The sequence below is a fragment of the Syngnathoides biaculeatus genome, chromosome 10 (genome assembly GCF_019802595.1).
Source record: "Syngnathoides biaculeatus isolate LvHL_M chromosome 10, ASM1980259v1, whole genome shotgun sequence".
Taxonomy (NCBI): Eukaryota; Metazoa; Chordata; class Actinopteri; order Syngnathiformes; family Syngnathidae; genus Syngnathoides; species Syngnathoides biaculeatus.
Genome location: NC_084649.1, coordinates 17,024,545 through 17,044,715, shown reverse-complemented (window position 1 = coordinate 17,044,715; position 20,171 = coordinate 17,024,545). Strand labels below are relative to the sequence as shown.

At 42.2% G+C, this 20,171-nt stretch overlaps 2 protein-coding genes across 3 annotated transcripts in view; one reads left to right on the top strand and one right to left on the bottom strand.

Annotated features, from left to right (window-relative positions):
* Positions 1 to 20,171, top strand: part of syn2b (synapsin IIb) — an 82,588-nt gene that overhangs the window by 52,151 nt on the left and 10,266 nt on the right. For both annotated transcript variants that reach the window (XM_061833694.1, XM_061833693.1), the window contains exons 4-9: positions 2,120 to 2,276; positions 3,817 to 3,906; positions 17,179 to 17,241; positions 17,438 to 17,580; positions 18,994 to 19,068; positions 19,183 to 19,285. In XM_061833694.1, the coding sequence (XP_061689678.1) occupies positions 2,120 to 2,276; positions 3,817 to 3,906; positions 17,179 to 17,241; positions 17,438 to 17,580; positions 18,994 to 19,068; positions 19,183 to 19,285 (631 nt within the window). The remainder of the gene's footprint in view (positions 1 to 2,119; positions 2,277 to 3,816; positions 3,907 to 17,178; positions 17,242 to 17,437; positions 17,581 to 18,993; positions 19,069 to 19,182; positions 19,286 to 20,171) is intronic.
* Positions 4,096 to 16,880, bottom strand: LOC133508022 (metalloproteinase inhibitor 4-like). Its single transcript, XM_061833705.1, has 6 exons — positions 15,561 to 16,880; positions 15,120 to 15,390; positions 8,288 to 8,385; positions 7,851 to 7,965; positions 7,633 to 7,757; positions 4,096 to 6,635 (listed from the first exon to the last, which is right to left on the bottom strand). Exons 2-6 carry the CDS (start codon positions 15,250 to 15,252, stop codon positions 6,438 to 6,440), a joined length of 669 nt encoding a protein of 222 aa, XP_061689689.1. The 5' UTR covers positions 15,253 to 15,390; positions 15,561 to 16,880; the 3' UTR covers positions 4,096 to 6,437.

Genomic DNA, 20,171 nt, shown 5'->3' with positions numbered 1-20,171 from the left:
AAGGCCGCACAACATTCTTCCTTTCTCAGCTTCCACCACATGGTTCTCTGCTCTACCTTTGTCTTCTTAATCTTCCTACCCACCACCAGAATCATCCTACATACTACCATCCTATGCTGTCGAGCTACACTCTCCCCTACCACTACTTTACAGTCAGTAACCTCCTTCAGATTACATCGTCTGCACAAAATATAATCTACCTGCGTGGTTCTACCTCCGCTCTTGTAGGTCACTATATGTTCCTCCCTCTTCTGGAAATAAGTGTTCACTACAGCCATCTCCATCCTTTTTGCAAAGTCCTCCACCATCTGCCCTTCAAAGTTCCTTTCCTGGATGCCGTACTTACCCATCACTTCTTCATCGCCCCTGTTTCCTTGACCAATATGTCCATTACAATCTGCACCAATCACAACTCTCTCGCTGTCTGGGATGCTCAGAACTACTTCATCTAGTTCCTTCCAGAATTTCTCTTTCAACTCTAGGTCACATCCTACCTGTGGCGCATAGCCGCTAACCACATTATACATAACACCCTCAATTTCAAATTTTAGTCTCATCACTCGATCTGATACTCTTTTCACCTCTAAGACATTCTTAGCCAGCTCTTCCTTTAAAATAACCCCTACTCCATTTCTCTTCCCATCTACTCCGTGGTAGAATAATTTAAACCCTGCTCCCAAACTTCTAGCCTTACTACCTTTCCACCTGCTCTCTTGGATGCACAGAATATCAACCTTTCTCCTAATCATCATGTCAACCAACTCCTGAGCTTTTCCTGTCATAGTCCCAACATTCAAAGTCCCTACACTCAGTTGTAGGCTCTGTGCATTCCTCTTTTTCTTCTGACGCTGGATCCGGTTTCCTCCTCTTCTTTGTCTTCGACCCACAGTAGCTGAATTTCCACCGACGCCCTGCAGGTTAGCAGTGCCGGGGGCGGGCGTTGTTAACCCGGGCCACGACCGATCCGGTATGGGATTCTTTAGATGAACGCTCATATTTGTTTGGCACAGTTTTTACGCCGGATGCCCTTCCTGACACAACCCTCTGCATTTATCCGGGCTTGGGACCGGCCTACAGATTGCACTGGTTTGTGCCCCCATAGGGCTGCATTGTTTTTTTTTAATACACATTGTTCTCAAATGAGCCAACTTGGCATCATAAATACTTCTTGGGAATTTGAGATTGAGAAGAATAATTCCTACCTGAAGTGAAAGGATCGCTACGAAATCGATCGATATTTTCTGGTCATTTCAGTTGGTATTGCATAGAATAATCTCTTTTGATATCTGTCTCATCTTTTGTGACAAGCAACAGCACAACAAGTCTCGGGTATTGTAAATATTCTGCTCCGGTTCAATGTCCCCAGCACTGTCGAGCAGCTCTTTTTGACCCGCAACATGGCGCCGTGAAAATGGTGACGTCACGTGCACGAGCTCAATAGATGGATCTTTGCTCTCTTGTCAAACAGGACAAACGGATGAATCCAAATTGAAGTTCTCTGTCCGCAAAGAGGGGAACAGTAAAAAAAAAAAAATGACGCACAGAATCAATCTTTTATGCGTAGTGAATGAGGTCTAGTGAAGTGGAGTTATGTCACAACATTGAAGGTATTTTGTTTTCTCCAAATCATTTTTTTCAAATTGCGAAATCAAAGACTTCGACTTTGTAGGTCGCGCTCTGACAAAGTAGTTGCCGAAACCTTGAACCAAAAACATAAGGAAACTGGGATGACCTTTATCTTATTGGGCAGATCTGCTTAAAATGTGCGCCTGCCCTTTCCTCCGTGTGAGTAATGAAGAAATTAGCCTGTCCCGCTAATTGCTGTGTCCTCTCCAACGGAGCACTTGAGGTTCCTCGGAGCCCCTCATTAGTATTCTTGGTGTTGCTGGCGGTCACACTGAGCAAGATGTTTGCTTCTCTTTTCTTTCTTTTTCAGCCCGCCACCCTTTTAAGCACTATATTTTTAACATTTATTATTTTTTTTTTTACATGACTTCATTTCATGCACACACGTGGAGATAAATGAATAAAAGACGAGGAAGTCGTGCTCAGCCGACGTCGGCCCGACGCTGGGCCCGGCTTCCATTATGCTTGATTTAATTTGATTCTTATTTTCCAGGTCCTTTAGGCCAGACTTCGTCTTGGTGCGCCAACACGCGTTTAGCATGGCCCAGAACGAAGACTTTCGCAACCTGATCATCGGTCTGCAATATGCCGGCATCCCCTCTGTCAACTCGCTCGACTCCATCTACAACCTCTGCGACAAACCCTGGGCTGTAAGTCATGCTTGCCGCAATATCGCAGGGAAAGACATCAACACACAGAAATTGTCATTTAATGGAGGAAACGTACAAGAATCAGGTGTTATTTTATTCCGTCATGCAAAATAAGAGCAATTTACCGTTGATATTAATGGAATTGTGTTATTTTGCTCTATTGGCAACAACTAGCAGGGGCTCGAGACAAGTTTGCTACCTAAACGGGCTATTGCAATTATTGACAGGAATTAAACGGGCAGAAATGTAATGTGATACTGTTTTAAACAAAATGTGCCACAGCGCTATATTCCCATTTTTTTTTTTTTCAACAAGGCTGTTAATGTTGGCAGTAGGAGAGGACTTTCAATCGACCGCAGAGGCAGAATTACGCTATAAATGAAAGGCAGAAAGAAGCATTTGAAAAGCATCCAAGTTCTTTTGGTTGCGATGAATGAATATCGGCTGAATTTCCCAGAGGACATTCATTTAAAGACTCAAAGTGAAATCTGAGGTTTGTTGCCAAATACATTCGCATACGCCTCACAGTCCAAAGGTTGTTGGTCCAAATCTGGGCTCCCACCTCCCTGAGTGGACTTTTTATCTCCTCCCTATGCCAGTGTGACTTTTCCCTGGGTCCTCAGGTTGCACATTGTGGTAATGGAGATTCAAAAATGTCCATAAATTTATCCGTCCTTTACTTAGCCGCTTATCCTCACAAGGGTCACAGGAGTGGTGCAGCCTGTCCCTGCTGTCTTCGGGCAGCAAGCAGGGCACACCATGAACTGGTTGTCATTCAATAGCAGGACACACAGAAACAATGAAGCGTTTGCACTCGTGGGAATAAATGGTTGTTTGTCTACACGTGCCCTGGGATTGGCTGGCGTCCAGTTCAGGGTGTAACCCGTTCTCACCCAAAGTCAGCTGGGATAGGCGCCAACACATGAATGAGCGACCCTAGTGAGAGAATGAAAAATTATGTGATACTCAAATGCAGAGATATTGTAGCGCTAAACTGTTTTTCACCATTTCCATTTTCTCAGTTTTCTTTGGGGGGGGGGGTCTAAAATTGAGCCCAGCGTCACACCTCAACCCTGGCATGAGTTGCCCCCCTCCCACTCTAGAAGAACTTGAACACCTTTGTTGACATGAGTGGTTATCCAGTGCAATTGTGACGTGCACTTAGCTAGCTACGGTTATTCCCCCAAAATCCATCTTCTCTTCAGACTCTCTCCTGGCTCGCCCGCTTTAGAGCGCCTCGTCATCTGCGAGTACACACACGTCACTCAGAGAAAGATTGAAGACCAAGCAGGGCGGGGGAATTTTTTTTTTTTTTTTTTTTTATGGACTCATGAGAGCGCCTTGTTGTCGTGGCATGGAAAACCTCCACAACTACATATTGGGACAAATTCCAGCCACTTGAGGCTTCAAGCAAATGTATTTTTGTGGCGTGAGCATTAAATCACACTCATTAAAAATACTTCAAATGTATGTAGTTCATCATATTTGCCCTCCTTGACTTGTGCTTTGTGTCTTCCTTCATTCTCGTCTTCATCTGTAGTTTTCCCAGCTGATCAACAATCAAAAGAGGCTGGGTGCTGACAAATTCCCCGTTATCGATCAGACTTTCTACCCCAACTACAAGGACATGGTGAGTATTTGTACCTTAAAAAAAAAAAAAAAAAATTTTTTTTTCATCACTTATTATTACACATGAACTATTATTGATGAGTTTTCTGGGGGGGGGGGTGTCTTCAACTGCTGTGTCTTGCAACTATCGAAACATTTCACCTTTAGGTAATTTTTTTTTCACCTTTTGGTAAAAATAAAAGAAGGATGTAACACAATATTCCATTCAAACATTTTATATACAATCTTTTTTGGTGCATAGAAATACAAAACCAAAACAGCAACCACACACACCACTATTTTGACAAAAAAAAAAAAAACATACATAAATACAAATCCCCAACAGATTCTTCAGTATAAAACATGCATTGTTTCATAATACTTGACTAAAAGCAAAGAGAATCATTGTGTTAATGATTAATACATAGCAAAACAAATCATGCAACGATAATATATAGTTGTAAAATATGCTGACTTGCTGTAATTTTTGATCGGTGGCTCAAGCGTGGTGGTTACTGACTTATAATGCATTTTAAATTAAACGCAGCAACAAGTTTAGGGATTTTATATGAGCTTCTTGTATGGGGGGAAAAATGTTATTTTAAATAGCAAAGCAGATTAAAATGCTTAAAAATGTAATACCGTGTATCGGTACAGTATATGCTGTAAAAGGAGATGCGGTTAGCTTCTACAACGTTAATGCGCAAGGAAATAAAATATTTACAATCACAGGAATTGTTGTTACATGGAATATAATAATCAATATTTGTCCAATTGTGACCCATTTGTAATTTGCATTCTGTACCTCAGTGGAAAGCCCAACATTTTTATATGTATCATAATTATGTTGCCAAACCAAGGTGTTACCCTCATGCAAATAACAAAAGGCCTCACTCTGAAGTCAATTAATTGCAGGTGATTTTCAGTGCCAAGTATCATAATTTGGAAGTTTTTTAAATTTTATTTTGTTTTTCCCATTTAAAAGGTCTGGGAGTGTCGTCGCCTTTAGTGCTATTACCTGACGAGAAGTGTTTAAAATTCTATTCATAATTTTCTTGGTAGTGAGCAAATGTTTTCATTCAGCACTAGTGCAACAGCTTCGTGGACCAGCTGAAGAGTTTTCAGAGACTGCAGCAGCCCGCCAATAGAGTGTCGTAATACCTTACAGCCTCGAGGTCATAAAAAGTATGCAACAGTTTTTTTGCAAAGGGAATTTTCAATTATGCGATGTTCATTAGCTGTTAGGTAGTTTTTTTTTTTTTTTTTTTTAGTAGCACTTAGCTGTAGTTTTTGAACGTGTGAAGGCACCACAAGCTCTGATCAGATTTTAGAATTTGAAATTACAATGCATTCTAAATTTCTCAAGTTAGTATGTAAGAAATTTGATTTATCTTTCCAGACTTGTTGAAATGGAGTGAACTTTCAAACCGTCTAGAAGTCAAAAAAGCATGCACTAGTTTTTCTGAAACGGGAAATTAAATATTTGCAATATTCAGGAACAGTTCATCCGTTGTTTTTAGCTGAAAGGATTAGCATAATTTTCATAAAACCACTTTTAAAGGCACTGGGAGCATGTTAGCGTGTAGAAAAAAAACTGCGTAGCACTTTAGTAGGTTATAAGTTATCAATTTCTCTGAGCATTTAGATCACATGTGTCAAACCCATGGCCCGGGGGCCATATCCTGCCCACCCCAAGGTTTTATGTGGCCGGCGAAGGCAAACCATCTGTGTCAACTTCCATGATTCTTGTGAAAATATGTACCAAAATTGTCATATCGTAGATGATAACTTTGAGATATAAGCGTTTTTGCGTTACCAAACATGAACAATGGCTGAAAACCCCATTAGCAAATTTCTGAGGCAATTTTGATTTTCGCAGTGTTCAGTGGCAGCATAAAAGTTTTTTTTTTTTTTTTTTTTAAATCAGTGGGCATTGTGTATTTTGCATAAAATTACTTTTAAAGGCTCTGCGAGTTTATGATCAGAGAATATCACCAGCTCGGACCATTTAGCGCTATTAGGGGAGGATAAGCATTTTAGATTCTAAATTGTTGTAGTTAAGCTCGTACAGGAGGAATGGAATGTCTTTTTTTTTTTTTTTTTTTTTTCTTAATCAGCACTAAAGTAGCAGCATTCTTAACCAACTGGTCCTTAGAGCCTGTTTCACAGCATCTTGAGATTTCAGAGTGAAAGTAATCCAGCCTAGAGATCATAAAAGCACGAACTTGTTTTTCTGTGTCAGGAAATTTCAATTTCACGATACCAAGCAAGTGAAACAAAGCTGTATTCGGACTGAAAGTATACATCCTGGTCAAAGGTAACGCAAGGTTTCCCTAGTGCCTCTAAAAAGATATCCAATAATATATTGATTAGCATTGGTGCAGCATCCGTGTGATAGTTGTAGCTCTTTCAGATATATCAGCCCGATTGAGATGAAGTTTGTTGCTACGTTACGCATAAGCATCCACATCTGAGCTACAAAAGCCAAAGCAGCATTCTCCCCTTTGACCGGAGGCGTCACAGGAGTCAGATGGAGATGGATTCTTGAGTCGGTCAAGGGTCAGTCATGTCCAGGAAGTCTTTCTCGGGGGCGTGGCCCCCCCTGTACCAGCCGCAGGTCGTGTCGGAGCGCCGGATGCACGCGTACTGCCGTGCCTGCTCGCCGTTGAGGCTGTTGTCCAGCAACCAGTCCGTCCACAAGCATTCGTTTTCTCCCGTGGACGCGCATGGCACTGTGTAGCACACGTTAATCTGTCGAGAAATGGCGGTTTTAACTAAAACACCTTTAGTGTTATTATCTGACATTGGAGTGCTTTCGCGGGCTCTAAATTACTTTTTCACAGTTTGCTTTCAGTGATTGCTTTGCCAGTGTCTTAAAAAAAATTACCATAATTTCTGGCCTATAAGCCGCGACTTTTTTTCTGCGGTTTGTGCGGTGATGCGGCTAATTTGTGCATTTTTTCCAACGGCCGCAAGGGGGCACTTGAGCGGAAAAGGTAAGCGTGAGACCGGTGGAATATATGTGCCGAGGAAGTGACTTAGGGGTGTTAGCGTTAGGACGGCGCCGCTAGCGTTAGTTAGGTCTGGCCCTGTTAGCAATGCGCTGGCGTGTTACTGCCTTGTCTCAGCGATTTTTACCGGTATGTTTTTGTTTTTAACGGTCCTGTTAGCGTGGCGCTGGGGTTAGCGTTAGAAGGGCGCTAGCATTAGCGTTAAACTCACTGTGTACCGTCTTTCTTTGTAAATATCTTGTGTTTCAATTTGGGCTAATGCAGCTTTTACACAGCGGCGGCGTATGTATGTGCCAAATGGTATTTCCTTTACAAATGTACTGGGTGAGGCGTATAACCAGGTGCGCTCTGTAGGCCGGGAATTATGGTAATGTTTAATATTTGGGGCACCTTGGTGGAGTGGTGCTGTGGTAGGTTTGGTTAACTGAAGACTCTAAAATATCCTTGTGCTCTGCAACTGGCTAGTGATCAGTTCCGGGTGTTCCCCGCCTCTCACCCATAGTCAGCTGGGATAGGCTCCAGTTCATATGCGACCGTATTGAGGATAAGCAGCATATGAAATGGATGGATGTTTATCGTTTTGTTTCTTGTTTTTTTTTTGCTTGTAAAACAAAATTAGAACTGAGAGAGAACCGGTTATAAAACTCCAATGCAGTGAGGCTTGCCATATCTTGTTCTACTCGCAACACAGATCTGAATATTCATAAAGGAAGGAAGAATGAAAAATCCTGACTCACTCTGCATTCGCAGCCCATCTGGTATCTGTAGTTGAGATTCTTCCTTTGCGAGAGCGATAAATTGTCCCAGGACTCCACCAGGTCGCACTGGCCAATTGAAAGCCTCCCGTTGCTCCACATACTTCCTGTTTGGTAGCGTAGCAAAACATGGTCATCTGCATTTTAGATGATTGTTGCGATTGTTTCGCATTCGGCACAATAATCAGCGGCGTTCACACCTGAGAGCAAATACCCGGCTTTGTTGTTGGAGTCTAACTTAACTCCACACAGCGAGGAGAACACGGGAGTGTACACATACTGGATATCTTTGGCCTTGTCGAACCCTTTGAACATCTGCACATTTGGAAAAAAATGAAGAACAACAATATGAAGAACAAGAAGAAGAAAACAGGGGAGGTTTGTGGTGGTTGCGCAGGATTTCTATACGCATTTTATTTTCTATATTATTGTAGTTAGATGTTGACTGGGAGTGTTGTGCTCTTGCACTGCAGCGCTCCATTCGGTGTTTTATATTCAGACATGCCGTCACCCCTACTTTGATAGGGTACACCAAAATAGACCAATAAATCTACAAATCTGTGCTCCGTAGTTTTACGCAATTCTTATAAAGCCAGTCTCGCCACGTAGGCATTGACTTGTTTGTGGCAGATCTCACCTTGATCATCTTTATTTCATACTGGATCATCTTCATGTAGGGGGAGGAACTGTTGCTAGGCGACACAATCTTCTCCCCGGCGATCTTGGCCCTGATCACTGTCGGCGAGAAAGGTGAATTAGATGAAGGGTGTAAAAATGAAGCGTGTAGTGTGACTTACATGTAAAGAATATCCCTTGTTTTTGATTCTCCCTTGTCGCGTAACGCTAATTTGTGAGCTACTTAGAGAAAAAAGTTGGCGTTTGCTTCATCCAACAGCAAAGAGACGGACGAGTGGAGAAGGTCAGATCGCGCCATAAAAAATAATACAGATACTCTACATATCTCTAGGCAAAGCAGATGGGCCGTAAAGACTCGGTGTATGTCTATAACACGGCAATATCTTTTACTGGTAATTAACTGAGATTGTAATGGAAAATAACTGAAGCAGCAAAGTGAATTAATTCCGAGCAGCATTAGTTTTCATGCAGTTCTTAACTAAAATCTTTGAGATTTTGGTTGGCTATTTGCATACATTTTTATCAATTATTACCGTGATTTACGGCCTGTAAGCCGCGACTTTTTTCCCCACACCCTTTCAACCCTGCGGTTTATGCGGTGATGCGGGTAATTTGTGCATTTTTTTCTAACGGCCGCAAAGGGGCACTCGAGCGGAAAAGGTAAGAATGAGACCGGTAGAATATATGTGCCGAGGAAGAGACTTTTACCGGCCCTGTTAGCGCTGAGCTAGCGTTTGCACTGTGCTAGCGTGTTGCTGCTCTGTTACTGGCATGTCTCAGTGATATTTGCCGGTTAGTTTTAAGTTAACCGGTCATGTTAGTGTTAGTGCTAGCGTTAGCACGGCGCTAGCATTAGCGCTAGCATTAAACTTTCTGTGAACTTTCTTTGTAAATATCTTGTGTTTCAACGTGGGTTTCGATGTTGGCAATTGCGGCTTTTACACAGCTGCAGCGTATGTATGTACCAATTGGTATTTCCTCTACAAATGTACTTGGTGAGGCTTATAACCAGGTACGTTCTGTAAACTGGGAATCACGGTAATCATTAAAATACATATTGCGTCATATGGGATTAACGATGGAATTTTTGTTTTGATCAAAGTCCAGCTCATTTTTAACAGTAGAGTTAGTACAAAAGCTTGCGGTCATCAGTCAAGTTATTAATTATCGATCACTAAGAATTGACTCCTCCGTACAGGGCACTTAACCACACCCCCTGAAGTGACGTCACGCCACGTGCGCTGACGTAAGACAAACAGTAAAAATGGCAAATACAATACAATACATTCTGAACTGAGACAGACTCCATGCTTCTGATTTCATTCAAATCAACGATATATTATAGATTCTAAATACAATACATTCTTAACTGAGAGAGACGCCATGCTTCTGATTTCATTCAATCGTTCACACGTAGCAATGTTATGCTAGCGCAGAACGTCTCATTCATTTATACGAGACGTGTATTAAAAATCAAATTTAGGGCATATCTTCGTGCAAACACAGTCTGGTTAAGCTTCGGCCGCGAGCCAGCAAGAAATCAATACGTTTGTGCAGTCCGATCATCGCTAAATATCGCTCAACAAAGAATAAGTGTGTCAATCGTTCACACGTAGCGGTGTTATGCCAGCGGAGAACGTCTCATTCATTTATACGAGACGTGTATTAAAAATCAAATTTAGGGCATATCTTCGTGCAAACACCGTCTGGCTAAGCTTCTGGCCGCGAGCCAGCAAGAAATCAATATGTTTGTGCAGTCCGATCATCGCTAAATATCGCTCAACAAAGAATAAGTGTGTCAATCGTTCACACGTAGCAGTGTTATGCTAGCAGAGAACGTCTCATTCATTTATACGAGACGTGTATTAAAAATCAAATTTAGGGCATATCTTTGTGCAAACACAGTCTGGTTAAGCTTCGGTCGGGAGCCAGCAAGAAATCACTACGTTTGTGCACTCCGATCATCGCTAAATATCGCTCAACAAAGAATAAGTGTGGCAATCGTTCACACGCAGCGGTGTTATGCCAGCGGAGAACGTCTCATTCATTTATACGAGACGTGTATTAAAAATCAAATTTAGGGCATATCTTCGTGCAAACACTGTCTGGCTAAGCTTCTGGCCGCGAGCCAGCAAGAAATCAATATGTTTGTGCAGTCCGATCATCGCTAAATATCGCTCAACAAAGAATAAGTGTGTCAATCGTTCACACGTAGCAGTGTTATGCTAGCGGAGAACGTCTCATTCATTTATACGAGACGTGTATTAAAAATCAAATTTAGGGCATATCTTTGTGCAAACACAGTCTGGTTAAGCTTCGGTCGGGAGCCAGCAAGAAATCACTACGTTTGTGCACTCCGATCATCGCTAAATATCGCTCAACAAAGAATAAGTGTGGCAATCGTTCACACGCAGCAGTGTTATGCTAGCGAAGAACTTCGAATTCATTTATACGAGACATGTATTGAAAATCAAATATAGGGCATACCTTCGTGCAAACATATGTGTTCCGGTTGATATTAGATGGATTTAGTTGATGATGCGGTCTTCCACAAAGTTTGATCCATCGAAGGCATTTTTCGTACTGGGTCTTCGGTTTTGGAAAGGGTACGAATGGAACTCAACCAACTAGCCTTTCAGGATACCTGTCGTCACTATTACAAAGTCTGTGACTACACCTCTTAACCATATTTTTTGTTAAATAACCCAAATACGCGATAAAACGCTAACTAAACCTATACTGGACCATTCAATGTCTATGCAGATCTCTGGCCTCTGATTGGTCAGTGACGCGGATTGCGCAATATCCACGGAGGGGTCAATTGCATTGATCTTACAAATTACATTTTTGAAAAACCGGTTGCGGTGGCAAAGTGATCCAACCTTAATCCGAACAAACAAATGAGGGAATGACTGAGCAACATAATTAATTAAATTACCGTAAACATTTGTCATCCACAAAATAATAAGACAATGATTGAGAATTGTAAAAACTAAAACAAAAATACAAGCATCAAGACAGGAATAATTCCAAGGGATGGTCTGTGTGTCAACCTTTTCAAAATATGATCAACATATAATTAAGCAAGCTCCAACACAGATGGATTTTATGACCGCAGAGACATAGCTAATGTAATTCCTAGGACAGGACTTTTAAATATTCATCTTTTACATTTTTTTCAAACCAACACTTCAAAATGTCCCGCACCCAAACCAGCTGGTTACTTCCAGTTTTAATCTCTGCCGCAGCGGGTTGGGGCAGCAAATTAGTGTGACGTAACCATGCCCAATACTCCATTCTGGCTCTTATGGTATCCCAAAAATATGATTTGTAGACAGACAAATAATACTATATAGGTATTATAATATACCCGAACTTCTTCAACTACAGTATTATAGAGTATCACTGAAAAATGACGATCACTCTGGTCTCATCAACCCTTCCGATAGAACCTGAAAATAGTCTTAGCAAATTAGCTGGGCCACTTAAATCTTCTCTTGTAAGCGGAATAATGGCTCCGTGCCACCTGTTAATGGTAAGTAACACACCCTGGTCTCCCAATGCTGCGTGTACAGATCCAATGTTTGGCAGGCTGAGGTTTGGTTGCAGCCAAATGTAGAGAAAGTATAAATATTCTTCACGCGATTAGTCCAAAAATAAAAGCGGTAAAGTGCTTTTCCATCTGCGGAAATGTGTGAATTCATTACATGGAGGCCTCCCATACACCTGTGAAGGATAATGGTGTTTGCGTCTTGACAGCAACCAGCAGAGGGCACCGTTAATTACTATCCATCCATTTTCCAAGCCACTTATCCTCACAAGGGTCGCGAGAGTGCTGGAGCATATCCCAGCTAACTTCAGGCGAGAGGCAGACGACACCCTGAACTGGTCGCCAGTCAGTCACAGGGCACATAATTGACGCCATCACTGAGCGGGAATCGACCCCATGCTGCTTGCACCAAAGTCAGGCGTGTGCTCCACTACACCATCAGTGACTGGTCTAAATTTTAAAAAGTTTGAATTGAGCATCACAATTGTTTTCAGATTAAAGTATTTTAAATTAGGTCTAAAACAAAAACCTTAGCGTGTAAGTGTTACAATCGTTTAAATAAATGATAATAAATGAGGTGGCACACAGCAACTGGGCACAAATTTTACCATTGTAAACAATGCGTTGGCATTGGCATCAGATTTCTTTTTTAGAACTGACTAATTTTCCCCCTAAATGGGCTGCCACGGAGATTAAACAAAGTAAACATGCATATGTTGCGTGTGGGATTGTTCATAATGATTGTTTACTCTCTGATTACTCAATTTTTAAACCGGTAAAATGTCCTCTCTTTCATCGCTTCTTTTTTTTTTTTTTTTTTTTTAGGTACGCATGAGCCTCACAACAACATCATTTTGCAAACTTAAACCATGAGAACTGATGTAGTAAAAAAACTTCCCTCGGCCCAGATGAATCGGGACCCTTGTCATCCTCACAAAGCTGCACTGTCAGTGGTCTTTCACACTGATATTGTTAGTATGCAGACCATTGGGCCCAGCCTATAGACATGGAAATGAAGTGGAAGGAAGGGGAGAGCGATGGAGTAAGCTGGTTTGGCCTCCGTCCAGTACACACACACACACTAACACACACATGGACATGGCTTGGGAATCTTTCAAGGTTTGTACAGATGGGATATTAGTCAGATGTTTGGCTTCATTTAAAACCCTCACTGACTCTCACGACACCGTCAGGTCAACCGAAGGTCGCCAACCAGCCGACGCTTATAAAACAACCGGGACAGTGGAACCGCGAAATCAATGCGCGTCCCTAAACTCTTGTTCGTCCTGTGACAAATGACTTCGGCAACTACAAAAGTTTGGAGGCACATTTAAGTGGCATAGATCAAAGGCCGAAGACGGCTGAATACAACCCGTATCCCTGTTTACGGTGAACGTTTCGATTCGGAGGAGCAGAGTAATTGTTGGACATAATTTTAGGTCGTGGCACTGATAAATTAGACTTACAGCAAGATGTTGTTTGTTGCCTAAACGGGCTCCTGTGCCGATTGGAACGGTAAACAAACGGGCAGAATTTGGGGCGATTTTAAAGTAGTTACATTTTCGGTCTGGTGTTTGACATAATATTCAAAAGACAGACATAGTCATCTGACCTGTCAAATTTTGTCGATCACTTGTACGAATCTACTACCAAAAATGAATCCGTTCAGTTCAATCACATTCTCATCATGTAAAGGAACTGAATTATTGTACATGTGCTGTTAATATTTATACTGCACCTCATATGTTGACTGATGAATAAATTAGCAGCAGGGTTATTTAATTGTGCAATACAGTTCATGGTGAAATTAACTACTATATGTCACGTGATCAAACACCGTTTTAGTTTCACCAATTTTCTTTGGTCTTCTTCTATCAATCAGGTAGGACACGTTTTGACCGTCCTAAAAAAAAAAAAAAAAAACTCATGCCGCTCTCATAACCTAGATCCAATTTGGGCCTTGTGTTCACGTTTTAAAAAGCAGGTCCCAGCTTCAATTTTGCAACACTTTTTGACCCTATAGACAGATACTCCAGCTTTCTGGTGAAGCCAAGTACTCTGAAGTGTTGGTTTTGGCTTGTGCTGGGAGAAAAAAAAAACAAGAAGAAGAAGAAAGTAAGAAGGGGGATTATGAAAACCAGGCAACTCCCCAAGCGCATAGAAAGTAGGCCAAACTATCTGGTACTTTTATAGGATTTAGTCTGATGTGACAAAACAACTATCCCGTCACGTTAGCATTTAGTCCGAGGAATACTGTTCACAAAAAAAAACAACAAAAAAAAAACACTGTTGCCTTTTTTATTCAGTCCATTACTACACTGACATAAGTACATCATTTTCAGTGTGTTGAATGGTGGAAAATTTATTAAGAAAGTAGCAAAAAACTAAGAAGTTATGTTTTTTTATCCATCTGGTCTGTTTTCTTAGCAATGTTTACCAGTCAGTGTGACCCAATGTAATTATTAAAAAATTAAATAAGAAAGTGCAAATTCAATTTTTAAAAAATGAGGTAGTAAAACAAGGTCAGTGGAAAATAAATATAATTTTAATTTTACAAATATATATATATAGGAGGCAAGAAACTTGGGAGATAAAAACAATGTAGAATGTAGTTATTATCCCAAGCCAATGGCTGCCAACCAGTTCAGGGTGCAACCCGCCTCCTACCCGATGTTAGCCGGGATGGGCTCTGGCACTCCCGTGACTCTTGTGAGGATAAGCGGCTCAGAAAATTGATGGCTGGACCATTAAAATTGACCTCTGACATCCTTTTTTCAGGTCTGCAGAAGTGACAGTTTATTTTTATGCAACAGTTTGGCAATCCCTCCCAATCACCTATAAATTAAGAATTGATTATGCAAATGTTCCAAAGGTTTTTGAAAAATATTTCAACATATAACTTTTATCCACATGTATGTAAAAAAAAAAATGGATAGTACACCACAGTATCCCAATCTTTTACCACTTTCTTGTGTATTTCTAGCTAAAAGAAATGTCATGATCCAAGAATACTGTCAATGCATTTAAATGCAACATCTGTCTTGGGTATTTTGGTCTAAATTTAAGTACACTTTAATCTTTAATCTTAAATTGCCGCAACGTTAAAATCCAAAGACTATTAACTCTCTCAGTAGTCTTACTGATGTATGTTTTGCTTTCCTCCAACTGGGCTCAGAAGACAGTAAACAACCTAAGGTTTGAATCGTTTTTGTTTTGCTGTGTTATTTTAATTTTTTTTTTTACCATTTTCAGCCCGATCAGTAGCTAATGGTCACCAACTCACCCGTCTCTGCGCTGCAGAAGAGCTGCTGTGGGTGAGCTGGATGGCAGCTGCATGCGTCCACAACCGTGCCTGCTGCCAGCAAGAGGAGCACCCAGAGCCCGAGACGTACGCTCCTCTTGTGGGACTCAGCCATGTTGAGACTCCCGCTGGCTCACACGGCTTAAACAAACCCTTTGCTATCCCCCCCTAAGTTCCCTTCGAAGGAAATGTAGTCTTGAGGACAATAGTGGGAATAAAAAGATGAGCTCCAGTGGGCCCCGGATGGCAGCAGCTGTGGATAGAAATGATTTCAGAAGTTTAAAGTGCACCTCTGAATTTGAGTTAGAGCAAAGATGGATTAGCGGAGGCTGCTTCTCATCGCCTGCCACCCCCTCCCTCACTCTGTCTCTCTCCCTCGAGAGAGAGAGAGAGAGAGAGACGAAGACACACGGACAAACTTACAATAGTTGGATCGCCTGGCACTCTGGTCCTGAATGCTGAGAGGGTCGCACACAGGGATCCTCTTATGCACTCAGAAATTAGGCACAGCCTCCTCGCACACACGCTGCAAAAAGGAAAAAAACAAAAACAACAACCATCCTTTCCTCCTCCATTCTCATTTTGATGTCCTCCCGCCTTCTTCCTTCTTCGTGGGTGTTCATAGGTGTTAACTGTCGACGAAAATGAACTGATTTGTTGCAGCTTCGGTGCAAATGGTGATGATTAGATACAGATGGCGAGGGAAACATAAGAAGGAACGCAATAGCTTGTAATCCAAAAGGCACACCACATCACATGATGGAGGCAGTGTGATGACATGAACATGTATTATACGTGCATAGATGGATCAATAGATCGGACATAGCAAACCAGAGAATCTGTCAAATGAGAAATAAATGAATAGTTTTTGAAGGCAAACAAATTCAATATTCCGCAGTGGCTAAGTAGAACATGGGATTGAAACCCAATACAGCAGTTTGTTTTTACTCACTGATGACAAAAATAAACAATCAAGAAGCAATTGAATATAATCGTATGAATATTCTTCACTGGCCGAGTTGGTTACCTGATCTCACTCCAATAAAAATTGCCTATTGCTCACTGAAGACAGAAGTGAAGGCAGAAAAAAAACACTAAACAGGAGCTGGGAACTTTTCAAAGGCAAAACACTGACTATTCTGCAATGGCCACGTTAGTCACCTGATCTCAACACAATAGAACATGCGTTTCACTTACATAAGACAAAATTGAAGGCAGCAAGAACCACAAACAGGCACGGACACTGTTGTACGGATTAGAGACGGAGCCACTGAAGAAACAACAGGCAGCAGAACTGGAGGTGGCTGAAATGAAGATGTTGAGGTCTCGCTAGGAGTGAGCAGGTTGGATAGGATTAGAAATGAGCTCATTAACGGCAGAGCCAAAGTTGGATGTTTTAGAGACAAGGTTAGAGAGAGCAGACTTAGATGTTTTGGACATGTCCAGAGGCGAGAGAGTGAGTATATTGGTAGAAGGATGCTGAGGATGGCGCTCCCAGGCAAAAGAGCGAGAGGAAGACTTAAAAAAAAAAAGGTTGATGGATGTTGTGAGGGAAGACACGAGGACAGTGGGTGTTAGAGAGGAACATGCATGCGATAAAAAAGATGACACGCTTTGGCGACCCCTAACGGGACAAGCCGAAAGGAAAAGAAGAAGAAAATAAGATCAGCCAGTAGAAAATACTTTTCGCTCACCGAAGATAGAAGAGAAGGCACTGAGATCCCCAAACAAGCACTTGAGACCGATGGCAAAACATTAAATAATCCTCGAGGGCCAAATAAGTCGCCTGATCTCAACCCGATAGAGTATGTGCTTCACTTACATAAGTAAAAGTGGCAAAACCTACAGACAAGCAGCAACTTTGCTGATGTTTATCAGCCCCATCTTTTCACAGAAATGACACTTTAATAATGAAATATTTTTTACCTCCTTAAACAAGGAAAATGTGAGGGACGAGTGTTGTTTTTTCTCAAACAGTTCAACTGTGTGTTGCTGCGGTGCTCTTATATCTTATCGTTTGAACTGTTTTGTCATTTTTCAGATTACAACACCAAGTTTCCCTGTCGTGGTGAAGATCGGACACGCCCACTCCGGAATGGGAAAGGCGAGTCATCCTTTAAGATGGACTGGGTTATTGTTTTGACATATGCCAATGTTGTCCTGTCACATTCTGTGGGGGCGGGGGGAGTGCTAATGAAGTCAGCATCAAGCTGGCGCCCCATGTCAACGTTCATCCTCCTACTATCTGTCACAGTGTTAAAACATTTCAAGCATACTGATAGACGTCACGTGTTTCTCAGGTCAAAGTGGACAATGTGAGCGACTTCCAGGATATCGCCAGCGTGGTGGCCATCACTCAAACTTATTGCACGACGGAGCCGTTCATCGACGCCAAGTATGATATCAGAGTCCAGAAAATCGGCGCCGACTATAAGGCGTACATGTAAGTAGCAGCAAGCTATTTAGTTCCAATGTGTAATGCTTTATAGAAGAATTCTGCCTTTGTGGATCAAATAATGCTGTCAGAGGTATTCATTAATTCGCCTCGTTGGTTTATTGCATTTGCATTTCTGGCTACACCGCTGAATAATTACCCACATATTCCAATTTCTCTGCAGTTGAGTAATTAAATGCTCATGAAGACAATTGTACAACTACTTTAATGAAATTATTATGAAAGTGTCAGTCTAAATGTGTGTCATTGTCATAAAACGATTGTGTTGGATCTCGTGAGGATGCTCGTGGAAATGTACAGAGAGGGTCAGAAGGAGATACATTGTGTCTTTGCAGACCTAGAGAAAGCCTAACACAGAGTACCAAGAGAGGAACTGTGGTACTGCATGCGCAAGTCTGGTGTAGCGGAGAAATATGTTGGAATAGTACAGGACATGCACGAGGGCAGCGGTGAGACTGGATTCCCCTTGGACAATGATGTTCGCAGACGATATTGTGATCTGCAGGGAGCAGGTGGAGGAACAATTAGAAAGATGGAGGTATGCACTGGAAAGGAGAGGCATGAAGATTAGCTGAAGTAAAACAAAATATATGTGCATGAATATGAGGGGCAAAGGAGGAAGAGGAAAGCTCCAGGGAGAAGGGATAGCGAGGGTGGACGACCTCAAATACTTGGGGTCAACAATACAGAGCAATGGAGAGTGTGGAAATGAAGTGAAGAAACGGGGCCAAGAAGGTTGAAACAGCTGGCGGAAGGTGTCTGGTGTGTTATGTGATTGCAGAGTATCCGCTGGGATGAAGGGCAAAGTTTATAAAACAGTGGTGAGGCGGCCATGATGTACGAATTACAGACGGAGGCACTGAAGAAACAACAGGAAGCGGAACTGGAGGTGGCAGAAATGAAGATGTTGAGGTTCTCACTCGGAGTGAGCAGGTCGGATAGGATTAGAAATGAGCTCATTAGAGGGACAGCCAAAGTTGGTTGTTTTGGAGACAAGGTTAGAGAGAGCAGACTTCGATGGTTTGGACATGTCCAGAGGCGAGAGAGTGAGTATATTGGTAGAAGGGTGCTGAGGATGGAGCTGTCAGGCAAAACAGTGAGAGGAAGACCAAAGAAAAGGTTGATGGATGTTGTGAGGGAGGACATGAGGACAGTGGCTGTTAGAGAGGAAGATGCACGAGATAGCCTTAGATGGAAAAAGATGAAACGCTGTGGCGACCCCTAACGCGACAAGCCGAAAGAAAAAGAAGAGTTGGCTCACATGAAAAGGCAACAAGTGTGCCCAAGTTCTGTCTGAAATGGGCATATTGATGCATGCGTGTTTGTGATGACATTGGACATAACTGGAACTGACATCCAATAGAATTGTGACGCCGTTCCAACGTCCTCCTCCTTTTCCAGGCGAACATCCATCTCTGGTAATTGGAAGAGCAACACAGGCTCGGCCATGTTGGAGCAAGTGGCCATGACAGACAAGTGAGCGCGACATTCGCGATGTCCCGCCGGCTGTCATGTGTGGCATCTCGTTTTGTCACACTGAGTCACACCATCGTCTCACATTGTCCTATCGCACGTTTGCCTTCACCGCAGGTATAAGCTGTGGGTCGATACCTGCTCCGAGATATTTGGCGGCCTGGACATCTGCGCCGTCAAAGCCATATGCGGCAAAGACGGCAACGACTACATCACCGAGGTGAGGGGAAACGTCACTGGGAATATTTAATTGCGCCGTAAATGAGCCACTTCAAAGTATTTATGTTTTGTGGCTGGACAAAAATGTGTGCGCAGCATCAGTGGGACATATGAGGTTCTGGAGACTTAAATTTAGCTTACCTGGCCTAATTTACACCCCTGGGACCAATAGATTGTCTGTCTGGGAATAAACCAATTCAACCTCAATACACCGTCGGAAATTCAATATTAGGTACTAAAATAGACATTACAAATCATTTTAACAATTAAAATAAGCTCCCATGTGTCTTAATATATGTTTCTGTGACACTCCAGAAAAATACCCCAAGGATGAAAACCTTTGCAACACTTTACAAGCATTTTTGTTTTGCTGAAATCAACCCTTTTATCCCCCACGCAAGTGAGACGGCCCTCAACCTATCGCATAAGCTTGCCGGGCCAATGGCAAGCACGGATTTCGTAACAATGACAACCGAGCCTTGAAGATGGGCTGGCTCTTGTCCTCTCGACGGGAAATGTGCCCTGCCGCTTCTACTTGTGAAAGCAGAGCCCAGAGTATAGAAAAACAGGCGCCTGTGAAGGACAAAAAAAGCATTTCACCTCATGGCGCAGCAATTCATACGCTTTTCTGTGTGTATGTCGTGCATGGAGACGTCCACATATCCATCTTCATTGTGCTTATCGTTGGGGTCACAGACGAGCTGTACCACAAGTGTCGATTAACAACCAGTCATCCCTATGAGTCTTTAAAGGTCAAGTGTCATCCCTATAAACATTCTAAAATAGACAGTGAAATGAAAAATACATATAACATTATAGCTCTTTTCGAAGAAGAGAAAATCTCACAACCGAGTGAAGTTACCTGGGCAATATTACGCTATTGTTTC